The 13985-nt window shown below is 42.8% G+C and overlaps 1 protein-coding gene across 1 annotated transcript in view; it reads right to left on the bottom strand.

Annotated features, from left to right (window-relative positions):
• LOC137379663 (FYVE, RhoGEF and PH domain-containing protein 4-like) overlaps positions 1-13985 on the bottom strand; it is a 372218-nt gene that overhangs the window by 80553 nt on the left and 277680 nt on the right. The window contains 1 exon segment of the mRNA XM_068050821.1: positions 4991-5492. Coding sequence (XP_067906922.1) covers positions 4991-5492 — 502 coding nt within the window.

Here is a 13985-nt window from a genome sequence, read left to right on the forward strand (position 1 = left end):
GCAAGTTCCCCTCCAAGTCACACACAATCCTGACTTGGAACTATACTGCCGTTCCTTCACTGTCACTGGGTCAAAATCCTGGAACTCCCTTCCTAACAGCACTGTGGGTGTACCTACCCCACATGGACTGCAGCGGTTCAAGAAGGCAGCTCACCACCACCTTCTCAAGGGCAATTAGGGATGGGCAATAAATGCTGGCCTGGCCAGGGACGCCCAAATCCCATAAAAGAATTTTAAAAGAAACTTTTTTGGACAAGGGTGTAATATTTTCAATTCTCCAGTCCATTGGCACCATCGCTGTATATAACGAGGATTGAAAGTTTATAGCCAGTGCCTCTGCAATTTCCACCCTTGATACTCTCAGCATCCTTGGATGCAGCTCATCTGGCCCTGGTGACTTAACAATGTTACGTATAGCCAGCTTATCTAGTACCTCCTCTATCAATTTTTAACACATCCAGTGTGTCAACTACCTCTTCTTTCACTATGACTTGGGTAGCATCTTCGTCCTTGAGAAAGACAGCTGTAAAGTACTTATTTAGTACCTCAGCCATGCCCCCTGGCTCCATGCATAATTCCCCCTTTTCAGTTCTTAATTGGCTCCATCCCTTTTACTACCCTTTTGCTATTAAATACCTACAGAAGAATTTTAGGTTCCCCTTTATGTTAACTGCTATTCTCGTCCCATACTTTCTCTTTGCTTCTCTTATTTGATTTTGACTTCCCCTCCGAATATTCTATATTCAGCCTTGTTCTCAATTGTATTATCCACCGGACATGTAATTTGCATCCTTTTTCTTTCATCACCTAAGGAAAAGATAGTGAGGGTTCACAGCAAGTATGTTCCCTTAAAAGAAAAAGGGTGGGACAAACAAATCCAGAGCCCTCAGATGTCAAGGGGCTTAAAGGAGAGGATAAAGAAAAGGGAAGCTTATGACAGATATCAAGGGCTAAATACTGTAGAAAACCTGAAGTGTATAAAGTGTAGAGGTGAAATTAAAAAGGAAATTAGGAAAGCAAAGAGAGGGCATGAAAAAATATTGGCAAGTACAAACAAGGAAAACCCAAAGATTTTTTTTATAAATACATAAGGAGCAACAGGATAACTAAAGTAAGGTCTATTAGGGACCATAAGGATAACCTGAGTATGGAGGCACAGGAGGTTGGTATGGTTCTTAGCGAATACTTTGCATCTGTTTTCACAAAAGAAAGGGATGATACAGACATCGCAATTAGGGAAGAGGAGTGTGAAATATAAAATGAAATCAACATAGCAAGAGAGGAAGTATTAAGGGGTTTAACATCTTTGAAAGTGGATAAATCCCTCGGCCCGGACAAAATGTATCCTAGGCTGCTAAGGGAAGCAAGGGAAGAAATGGTAAGGCTCTAACCATCATTTTTCAATCCTCTCTGGCTACAGGTGGGGTGCCAGAGGACTGGAGGACAGCTAAAGTTATACCATTGTTTAAAAAGGGAGAAAGGGATACACCAAGTAATTACAGGCCAGCCAGCCTAACCTTGGTGGTGGGAAAATTATTGGAAAAAATTCTGAGGGACAGGATAAATCTTCATTTAGAAAGACAAGAATTAATCAAACACAGCATGGATTTGTTAAGGGAAGGTCGCGTCTGACAAACATGATTGAATTTTTTGAGGTGGTAACAAGGAGGGACGATGTAGCGCAATTGATATAGTCTATATGGATTTTAGGAAGGCTTTTGATAAGGTCCTACATGACAAACTAGTCACAAAAGTAAAAGCCCATGGGATGCAAGGCATTGTGGCAAGTTGGATCCAAAATTGGCTCAGAGGCAGGAAGGAAAATGTAACGGTTGATGGATGCTTTGTGACTGGAAGGCTGTTTCCAATGGGGTTCTGCAGGGCTCAGTACTAGGTCCCTTCTTTTTGTGGGTATATATCAATGACCTGGACTTGAATGTAGGGATCATGATTAAGAAGTTTGCAGACAGGACAAAAATTGGCCATGAGATCGATAACGACGAAGAAAGCTATAGATTGCAGGAAGACATCAACGGACTAGCCAAGTGGGCGGAACAGTGACAAATGGAGTTTAATCTGGGAAAGGGTAAGGTAACACATTTGGGAAAGGCTAACAAGGCAAGGAATACACAATAAAAGGTAGGATACTGAGAAGTGTACAGGAACAGAGGGACCTTGGAGTGCATGTCCACAGATCCCTGAAGGTGGCCAAAAAGGCATATGGGATACTTGCCTTTATTAGCTGAGACAGAATATAAGTGCTGGAGTGGGGAGGCTCATGCTAGAACTGTATAAAACACTAATTATGCCACAGCTGGAGCACTGCGTGCAGTTCTGGTCACCGCACTATAAGAAAGATGTGTTTGAACTAGAAAGGGTACAGAGGAGATTTATGAGCATACTGCCTGGACTGGAGAATTTTAGTTAGGAGGAAAGATTGGATAGGCTAGGGTTGTTATCTTAGGAGTAGAGGAGGCTGAGGGGTCTTGATAGTGAATAGGAAGGACCTATTTCCCTTGGTTGGGGGGTCCACAATCAGGGGTCACAGATTTAGGGTAAGTGGTAGGAGATTTAGAGGGGATTTGAAGGGAAGCTCTTTCACCCAGAGGGTGGTGGAAATCTGGAATTCACTGCCTGAAAGGATGACAGAGGCAGAAATCCTCATAATGAGGTGCTTGGATAAGCACTTGAAGTGTCATAACCTACAAGGCTACGGACTGAGATGTGGGATTAGGCAGGTTGGCTACTTGATGGCTGGCATGGAGATGGTGGGTTGAGAGGCCTCCTTTTGTGCTGTACATTTCTAAGATTCTAGATACAGAGAAACTATTTCCTCTGGTGGGGAAATCCAGAATAAGGGGACATAATCTTAAAGTCAAAGCTAGGAAGCATTCTTTTCACACAAAGGGTAGTGAAATCTAGTCTCTTTTGCCGAAACTTGAAATTTAAGACTAAAACTGAATTGTTGTTCAGCAAAGGTATCGGGGATATGGAGAAAATGGTGTTGAGGTCCCACATGTATGCCAATGACACTCAGATCTATCTAACCACCACTCTTTGGATCTTTCACTTGTCCGACATCCAATATCAGATAAGCAGAAATTGCTGCCCTTACCTTCAGCTGCCAAAATATTAAGCTCTGGAATTCCCTCCTAAAACATTTCTTTCCTCCTTTAAAATGTTCCTTAAAACCTACCTCTTTGATTAATCTTTTGGCCATTGGCCCCAATATCTCCTTATGTGGTTCGGTGTCAAATTTTGTTAGATAACATTCTTGTGAAGCACCTCTGGATGTTTCACCATGTTAAAGGCTCTATATAAATGCAAGTTAGAGATGGGGCTGTAGTTTTGCGAGGACTAATTTGTTGAGGGTGGACTTTTGAGGAGATGATAATGATGACTTTGAAGACTGGTGGGGCAATACTCGAAGAGAGATAACCATTTACTATGTCAGCTAGCATGGAGGTGAGGGAGGGAAATTGGATAGTCATCAGTTTAGTGGGAATGAAGTTAATGAGAGGAGATAGTAGAGAACTAGAAAGAGATAGGTTTAAGGTTAGGGAAGAGAGAAGCAGCAGAGGCAGCTGAATGGATGGTCTCAATCTTAGCAACTAGGAGGTTCATGAGTTCTTTGCACTTGTTGGACATAAGGTTGGAGGAGGCAGGGAGAGGGGTTTTAGGAAACAGGTTTTTCGTGGAGAAAATAAGTCAATGGCTAGCTTTGCTCTCCAGCATGATCCCGGAATACTGGGCATTTCTGGCAGTGAGGTCTGATAGCACTTGATGTGGTTTAGCCAGATCTGATTTTGGATGGTTATATCAGTTGTCTGGCAGATACATTCAAGTCTGTTACCTCGGACTTGCAGGAGTGCAAGGGAGAGAAGCCAGAATGCGACAGAGTGAAAGTCTTGCTGGGACAAGGGCCGTAGAGATGGAGGTGAAAAAAATGGTTGAAAACATTGATAGCTGTAGAAGTACCATTGTGAATAGTAGACTAAAAGCTAGTCTGTTGTGAATTTCAAAGTACAGTAGCAAAGGGTGTGGAGGATTTTTTTTTTCACTGGGGCAGATGTAAAAGGAAATGGGGTTGGAAGGGGGATCTGAGTGGCAAGAGTTACAAGGAAGTGGCTGGAAATGTTCTAGTCAGTGATAAAACCATGGAAAGAGAGAGGCCATTGCAAATATCAAAGTTAATGGCATTTAAGGAGAATAGGAGGGCAGTGAAATCAGAGAACAGAGGACAAGGGAGTTGAGAGAGATTGAAATTACTGATGATGAGGAATCGTTTGATGCAAAGGCTGAAGGAGAAAAGGAGTGGATATCTCAAGGAGAATGTGTGGGTATGGGGTGGCAGTGATGGGGATATACAAAAAAAACGGTGAGAGGAGTGAAACAAGGTGAAGTGCTTGAAGGTGCAGAAGTTAGCACAACAGATGGGGGAAAAGTGACCAATCACGCAACAAACTGGAGGCAAACATCACCTATGAAATGTGTGCTGTTAAATTCATCATAGAATTTACAGCAGAGAAACAGGCCATTCGACCCAACTGGTCAATGCTCGTACAAGAGGCCCCCTTCCACCTTACTTCATCGAACCGTATCCTTCTAATTCTTTTATGTCATTATTTTGCTTCCCTTTAAATGCATCTATGCTACTTGCCTCAACTGCTCCATATCATTGTAAGATGAACATTCAAACAAATGCAGAGATTTAATACTCCACTGCAGTCAATGATGCGTAAAGTAGGACAGGATGTGCAAAACGGTACTTGACCTGAGCTGCCCCCCTTCCACTTGGCGAGTTAATTTAAAATTGGGATTGTCTTTTTTTAAAAAATGAATGCAAGTAATTATGCAATGGTGGTGGGCAAATTTCTAATGAAAAAACAGCATTTTTAAAATGGAAGAACATTTGAAGCAAACTCTAATTAATAAATTACACTGTTTAATGGGAGCATTCTAGGATTTAGCTTTCAAAAAGGTTCCTTACCTTCTTTTCTACATGCACTTCATTTTCGTTTTCCTCTTTTTGGATTGCTCCATTCCAAATTTTCTGTGATTCCAAAATGTTCTGTGTTTCTACCTCAGACTCCTCTTTGAGTTTCCCATGTGGACTCTGGACTGCACGGAGGTCAACTGCTCCTGTGCACAGATCCGTTGATGGCAACAGATTCAAGGTGGCAGCCTTTGGTTTCTTGTTTGGTTGTTTGCTGTCCATCACTGAATCAACTGTAGAAATGCTGGCTTTGGTGCTACTGTCATTTTGGCAATCTGTTGGAAGTGGCGTTACCAGTCCATTGGCTGGCTGAACCCCAGTATTTGGAGCAGATTCTGCAGCATGATTTGATTTCACCGTGTCTGCCCTCTGTCGCTGAAGTATAGGGTGATCTGACAGGAATTTTGGTTGAGAGCGAATTGAAGGTCTTGTAGAATTTCGGGGAGAGCTTGACCCACTTTGAGCATCCTTTTTCTCATCATTAGAGCTTGCTGGACTGTCAAAATATAAAGCTATCGTTAATTCCTGCTCATTGGTTAAACAGCAATATGTTTATTCTGCATACCACTGCATTACAAAAAAGGGAAAAAAAAGATATACAAGATAGTTTTTTTTTAAGCTTTCTGGCAATATGAAGTTATGCAGAAATATAGTCCCAAGAGGGTAAATGTACCATTTCTACAGAACAAAAATACATCTACTAAAACAAGAACACCATATAACAGAAATTGTGAACTGAGGTCAGTCTCTGTTGTACCGTGATAAAGAGATTGCTTCTTCTAAATATAAATAACTTATTTAGTACCATGAAACAGTTCAATGCACTAATGGAAATGAAACAATACATATTTGTTCCTTTCTCCTTCTTGGAACTGACCCAGTTAAGATCACAGCACTGTTCTTCACAATCAGGGAGATGGACAGTCCAACCTGCAGACATCCTGACAGATGCAGACAGTGCCATTCCTCAGATAAGTTATCATAAAGTTTGCTGGTGGTGCAGGCTGCGTTGTTCATCTTCCTTTCCATTAGTCAGCGTTTCCTTCCCACTCCACCAACCAAATATAATTTAGCTTCCACTCAAATGAGAATCCAATCCTTCAGCTGCAACTACAAGGTTGCCGTCACCTGTTCTTAATGAGTAGAACCCAAATACTACAAATCAAAAAGGAGTTACAGGGACATAAAGGGAAACTGCTAGCTACCTGGTGTACTTACCACCAAATCATTCCTACCTTGTGCCCTACATGGAAAACACTGATCTCACTCAGACCAATAATAGGAAACTGACCAGCCACTCTGCCACCCCATGAACAGCAAGCGCAACACATCGCCCTCACTGCCACCAGAATACCGTGTGAAAAACAATGAGCACACTATTACCATTATTATAAAGAGCACTGAAAGGCAAGGAGGGGTAAAATCTGGAGGGAGCAACAACAGTTTAAGTAAAGGTTACTGTGCTCACTGCTGGCCCCTTTCATTCTGGTCCTCGTTTATAGCTTAACCTACAAAGAAACTCCTGCTGCATTAGCACAACAGCCTTGCTGGCCATTGCAGATGCTATTTTGCAAATGTTTTCCATGCTTTCCCTCTCATTTTTAACCAAAAATATAAATACATTGATTCAAAAGATCTTTTTCTAAAATAAAAGTTGAAAGCAAACAAAAACTAGCTGCAATAGAACAGGTTTTTGTGACCCCCCCCCACCCCCACAATAAAATCAAACAATGAGACTAGGTGGAAACCAATGTCACAAACGAGAGAATGTACTTCTACCTTCCACTACAAAGCCAACTATTTCCACACATGTATTTTGCATCGCATTTTGATAAGTGGTTTATTATCCTTCTTTTTAGAACACTGGCATGGCTCTTTTTCTTTCTTACGTACGCACTTCCTCATTCAAGGCAGCATTCCAATAAGTTTTTGCAATACCCTCCCTTGTCCCTCAACGTCTGCAGTGCAGAACTCAAAACATTGCACAATACGCCAGCTGTGGTCTAACTAAGATTTAATTTACACACACCATTACATCTTGACTTTTATATTCTATACATCTGCCAGAAAACTCACTCATTCCATTACATAAAAAAGCTAGTACTGTAATGGTGACCATAAAATTACCAGATTGTTGTAAAAACCCATCTGGTTTACTCATATCCTTTAGGAAAGGAAATCTGCCGTCCTTACCTGGTCTGGCCTACATGTCACTCCAGACTCAAGCAATGTCGTTGACTCTCAACTGTCCTCTGAAATTGCCTAGCAAATCACTCAATTGCATCAAACTGCTGCAAAAATGTCTAATGTGGACAGACTACCCAGAATTGACTTAGGCATCGGACACAACAAAAGCACACCCTGCCCATTTGACCTGCAAAGTTGTTCTTACTAATATTGGGGGATGTGCCAAAATAGGGAGCGATGTCCTACAGACTAGTCAAGCAACAGCCTGATATCGTCATACTCACATAACCATACCCTTCGGATAATGTCCCCGCCGCCCCCGGATATGTCCTATCCCACTGGCAGGACAGACCCACTAGAGGTGGTGGCACAATGGTATACAGTCAAGAGGGAGTGGCCCTGGAAGTCCTCAACATTGAGTCCAAACCCTTTGAAGTCTCATGGCATCAGGTCAAATATGGGCAAGGAAACTTTTTGCTGATTACCACCTCCCTCCCTCAGCTGATGAATCAGTGCTCATCCATGTTGAACACCACTTGGAAGAAGCACTTAAGGGTAGCTGTCAGGCAAGCCCCCCACCTGCCAAGACTGAGGCACACATTATTTCACCATATGAACATTAAAACTTAAAATTGCAAGCCCCTGACTGGAAAAACATTTGCATGGTAACAGACAGTGTTAGAACAAGGGACAAAGTGCCATGCCCTGACTCATTCAAGCAACAATGGACTTTTGATGAGCAGACGTTAAAGGTGGGGGGGAGATAGCATTCCAGGTTGACTGCCAACATAGCAGAATCCACAAACACAGAAGAAGTGGTCAGACCAGTTTTAGTCACATGACTAGCTGTCTGTTGGGGTTTGAACTTCCAACAGATTGTTTGAAATCAGAATGCCCTGTACTCCGGGTTGGAACAGAACCTCCAGTCCTTCCCGCCTCCATCTCTTTGTCAGGGAACTGAATCTTGTGAAGACACGTGAACCTCAACGAGAGAAAAGTCTCCCAAGTGAACAAGGTTTAAAATGAACACTGGGCCCCGATGAATGGCAAAACTACCGACAATCAAGTGAGCTCGAAGCACAGTAAACAAGAGACTCTTCTGATAGTGCCTCAAACCCCCTTCTACTACATTTCCCTCTTCTCTTTTCTGTCCCTATCTGCATGTGTATATCGCATGTGCATGCTAGTTTGGGCACGTCGTATATCCATAGGTGTCAACTGTATTAGAGATTAAGTTTAAGGTTTAATAAATTTCATCTTTCACCTTTAAACTGGAGAAAACCTGGTGTGTTGGTTTCTTTGCCTTATAATTGGGGGAAAGCTGTGAACAAGGATTCAGAAAAAAAAAGGGGAGCTCAAACAGTGTGTATAAAATTAAACCCTGTTACAATAAGACCAGGTGAAGATAGTAACAGACCTCAAGACACATTTCTTACCTGGTCGCAACAGTAGCAAAGGCACAGAATGTACTCTGGGTGGAATACCTTAATGTCAATCACTAAAAGTGGCTCGGTAGCACCACTACAGACAGAGCTGGCCAAGTCTGGAAGGACACTTCGGGACTGGGCCTGCAGCAGGTGATGAGAACACCAATATGAGAGAAGAATCTACTTGATGTCGTCCTCACCAACCTGCCTGCCACAGATGCATCTATCCATGGCAGCTTTGGTACGAGTGACCACTGCACAGTCCTTGTGGAAACGAAGGCCCGTCATCACACTGAGGACACCCTTGATCATGTTCCATGACACAATGACTGTGCCAAATGGGAGAGATGAAGAGCAGATCTAGCAGTTCAACACTAGGCATCCATGAAGTGCTGTGGGCCATCAGCAACAGGATTATTGTATACTGTCTCAATCTGTAAACTTATGGTCCAACATTTCCCTCAGTCAATCGTTGCCATCAAGCCAGGGGATCAACCTTGGCTCAATGAGGAGTGAAGAACATGCCAGCAGCAATACCAGACATACCAAAAATGAGGATGGCAACCAGGCAAAGCAACAGCATAAGTCTACAGCCTTGCTAAACAGCAAAATCAGCGTGATATAGGCAATCACACAACCAACATTTCAAATCAAAGCTTTACAGTCATGCCTCAGTCATGAATGGTGGTGGTCAATTAAACAATCAGGGGGAGGAGGAGGCTCCATGAATATCCCCATCCTGAACGAAGGTGGAGTCCAGCACTCTGGTGCAAAAGAAAAGGCTGAAGCATTTGCAACCGTCTTCAGCACAAAGTATTTTGAATGGATGATCCATCTGACCTCCTTCTGAGGTCCCCACCATCACAGATGCCAGAATTCAGCCAATTTGATTCACTCCACATGATAAGAAACAGCCCAGTACAGTGGACACAGCAAAGGCTACCATCCCCGACAACATTCTGGTTATGGTACAGAAGACTCGTGCTCCAGAACTAGCTGCACCAATAGCCAAACTGTTCCAGTACAGCTACAACATTGGCATCTACCCAAGAACTTGGAAAGTTGCCCAGTATGTCTTGCCCACCAAAAGCAGTACAAATTCAATCTAGCTAATTATCACCCATCAGTCTACTCAATCATCTGCAAAGTGTTGGAAGTTGTCATTGACAGTGCTGTCAAGTGAAACTTGCTCAGCAATAACCTGCTCACCACTTGGCCTCTGCCAGAAACACTAGGCTCCAGACCTCATTACAGCCTTGATCCAAACATGGACAAAAGAGCTGAATTCCAGAGTCGGGGGGAGAGTAACTGCCCTTGACACTATGGCAGTATCTGACTGAGTGTGGCATCAAGCAGCCTAAGTAAAATTGAAGTCAATGAGAAATGGAGGAAAACTCTCCACTGGCTGTACTTATACCCAGCAGAAAGAAAGATGGTTGTGGTTGTTGGAGGCCAATCATCCCAGCCTCAAGACATTGCTACAGGAGTTCCTCAGAGTAGTGACCTAGGCCCAATCATCTTCAGTTGCTTCATCAATGACCTTTCCTCCATCATAAGGTCAGAAGTGGAGGTGTTTGCTCATTGGTTGCAGTGAGCAGTTCCATTTGCAACTCCTCAGAAAATGAAGCAGTCTGTGCCCACATGCAGCAAGACCTGGTCAACATTCAGGCTTGGGCTCATCAGTGGTGAATAATATTTGTGCCACACAGATGCTAAATAATGATCATCTCCAACAAGGAAAGAATCGAACCATCTAACCATCTCCCCTTGACATTCAATGGCATTAGCATCGCTGAATCATACACCATCAACATCCTGAGGCGGGGGGGGGGGGGGGGGGGGGGGGAGAAAGGGGGTGTGGGGCGGTGTTGGAGAGAAAAGAATGGGTCACCATTGACCAGAAACTTAATTGGACCAGCCACATATATACTGTGGCTACAAGAGCCAGTTAGAGGCTGGGAATTCTGTGGTGAGTAACTCACTTCCTGATTCCCCAAAGCCTTTCACCATCTACAAGGCACAAGTCTGGAGCGTGATGGAACTCTTAACTGGATGGGTATAGCTCCAACAATACTCAAGAAACTCAATACCATCTAGAACAAAGCAGCTTGCTTGAATAACACCCCATCCACCACTTCAAGCACTCACTCCTTTTGTCACTGGGACATCTTTGCTGCAGTGTGTTCCACCTATAAGATTCATGACAGCAACTTGCCAAAGCTTCTTTAACAGCACCTCCCAAATCTGTGACCTCTACCATCTACACTAACAAGGGCAGCCGACACATGGGAACACCACCACCTGCAAATTCCCCTCCAAGTTATACACCAGTCTGACTTAGAAATATAATCGCCATTGCTTCATCATCGTTAGGTCAAAATCCGTAACAGTGGGTTTATCACACAGACTACGGCAGTTCAAGAAGGGGGCTCACTCACCATCACCTTCTCAACAGCCATTAGGGATGGGCAATAAATGCTGGCCTTGCCAGCGATGCCCACATCCAATCTATGAATAAAAAAAGACACTTCACATTTAGTGATTAAACACTACGTCACTTTTTGCCCATTCCACCCCTCAATACCTCATGCAGTTTCCTTAGGTCTTCAGAATTATTTACTATGCTTCCTATTTTAGTATCTGCAAATTTGGACTCTACTCCACTTAGCAATGTATCCAAACCATTAATGTACACAGTGATTAAGAGGACTGAGAAGAAAACAAGATTTATACACAGAAAGACCTGAAATCATGACAATAACAGTTTGCCAAGTGATCAAATTAATGTATAAACGGGCAGCAACTTGAAGGATATTTGGGGCCTCCCAACCAGCAGAAATAGGGCAATAGCACCTCAAAAATAGGGGGGTATAAATTACTATCCTGTCCCTGCAGACACTATCTTCCAAAGGATCTATCACTGGGTGGCTACATTGTACCCTGGCAGCCAGTTGCCCAAAAACTACATATTCGTAACTGCCATCAACACAAATTATTACATGAGTAATGATGCAATAAAGAGTTAGATTACAGGGATAGGGTTATAAATTAAGTTACAACTGTCTTGATAATGAATGCCAGTGCAGTACCATTGTTACAGTGAGGATTTACTCACTCAACAAATTCAAATTGGATTGGATTCTGGAATGAGTCCTGGAATATCAATTATTAAGTAATAATAAACTGGGATTTACTGTCTTTTAATTTTCAATGCCATTTATTACTACACTCCTGTGTAAATTTATCCAAAATATACAAAACCAGTTTAATAATCCATCAAATAACTTTTGAACAAATAGTGGAGTCTACATTCACTAAGCTTTGATATATTGTAACTTTGATATATTTGGGTTGTAGAGTGGTCCCACACCCTAAATATTATACTGCATTGGATATATATTGGATTAAAATAATACCTGTGATATACCAGAACATTTTTGGGTTGCACTATCTATACTGTACCTTACTAAACCCAATCCAATTCTGGGCTGTAATGTGCATGATTTATCTGAGCTAATATGCTTGTGATTTGTTACATCCAATTGAATTCTAGGTTGTAATATTACATGATTTGATACACCAAATTAGATAAAGATTTTCTCAGAACATTGATCAGGAGAGGCAGAAAGAAAAATTAAATGATAAAAACATTTGGGAATCACATAAAAGTTAAATTTTACTGGAAAAATTGATCACCCTGGTTCCTAACCCATTCCTAACAGAAATCTATCAATCTCAGTTTTGACATTTTCAATTGACCCAGCCTCAACAGATTATTGGGGAAGGGAATTCAATCTTCTACTCCCCTTTGTGTGAACAAGTGCTTCCTCAATTCACCCCTGACGACAGAGCTCTAATTTTAAGCTCATGCCCCCTTGTTCTGGACACTTCCACCAAAGGAAATATTTTATTTCTATATATCTTATCAAATCCTTTAACTATCTTAAGCACCTCAATTAAATCAACCCTTAATCTTCTATATTCAAGGAAAGACAAGCCTACTCTATGCAACTTGTCCTCATAATCCAATCCTTTTAGCCCCAGTATTATTTTGGTGAATCTGTGCTGCACCCCTTCTAAAGCAAATAAATCCTTTCTGAGGTAGAATTTCCAGAACTGAATGCAATACTTCAGAAGCACTCTAGCTCGAGATTTATACAACTGTAAAATAACTTCTATTTCTTTGTATTCTAGCCCCTTGAGATAAAGGCTAACACTCCATTAAACTTTTTAATTATTTTCTGTACCAGTCTGCTTGGTTTTAGTGACTTCTGTATGCGGACCCCTAAACTTCTCCGCTCCTCCACAGTTCCTTGCTTCTCGTCATTTCGAAGATACTCTGAGCTGTTTTTCTTAGGTCCAAAGTGGATGACCTCACATTTCCCCACAATTTTTCCCACTCACTTAATCTATCAATGCCCCTTTGCATCTTTCTGCTTCCATCTACACTAATTACAGTTCTACTTAATTTAGTGCCATTCGCAAACTTGGATATACTGCTCTATTCCTTCTTCTAAGTCATTGATAAATATAGTGAATACCTGAGGCCCAGGTCCAGATCCCTAGGGGACACAACTAGTCATATTTTTACAAATAGAGTACTGACCCATTATCTCAACACTCTGGCCGGAATTTTACATTGGGTGGGAGACCCTGCCCACCTCCACCGTGCCTGGGGAGCCATGCTGGGACTTTTCACTCCCCAGGCCCTTAATTGGCCTTGGGCGGGTCTTCCACCTCCTTGAGGCAGGAAGTCCCACCTAATGGAGCTGCCGGCCAATCAGCTCTTAGACCCAGCAGCGCCACTGGGGAGGCAAGCGGGGGGTCACTTAGGAGCGGGTGTGGGTGACAGTGTTGTCCAGTGGCGGTGGTTGGCCCCCCCACTCCGTGGGGCACAGGGTTCCCGATCATGTGAGCACCCTGCCCCCCCAGCCTGCAAGAAGGCTGCCAGGGAGGAGGTCCTTAATTGGCAGTTAATTGGCCACTTAAGGACCTTGTTTGGCCTGAGACCGGCGGGCCATTTCTCGCTGCTGCTGCGCAGCTTAAAATTGCAGCGGGGGCGGGAAGGCATCGGGAATGACACCCCCTGCTTCCCACTCAATTTTACAGCCCCCCCCCCCAACACCAGCCCGCTTGTGCGGGGGGCCGTAAAATTCCAGCCTCTGTCTCCAACCCCCTCACCAATTCCCTACCCATGTCAATAAGTTGTCTCCAATTCCATGCACTTTCATTTTTGTTAACAGTCTCTTGGAACCCTATCAAATGCCTTTTTGAAGTCCATATATAAATAACATGCATAGATATTTCCTTACCTCCAACATTACTAACCTCCTCAGAAAATGCAAGTGGGTTAGTTCGACATGACTTAACCATTA

This window comes from Heterodontus francisci, chromosome 18 (genome assembly GCF_036365525.1).
Source record: "Heterodontus francisci isolate sHetFra1 chromosome 18, sHetFra1.hap1, whole genome shotgun sequence".
In the NCBI taxonomy this organism is placed as follows: Eukaryota; Metazoa; Chordata; class Chondrichthyes; order Heterodontiformes; family Heterodontidae; genus Heterodontus; species Heterodontus francisci.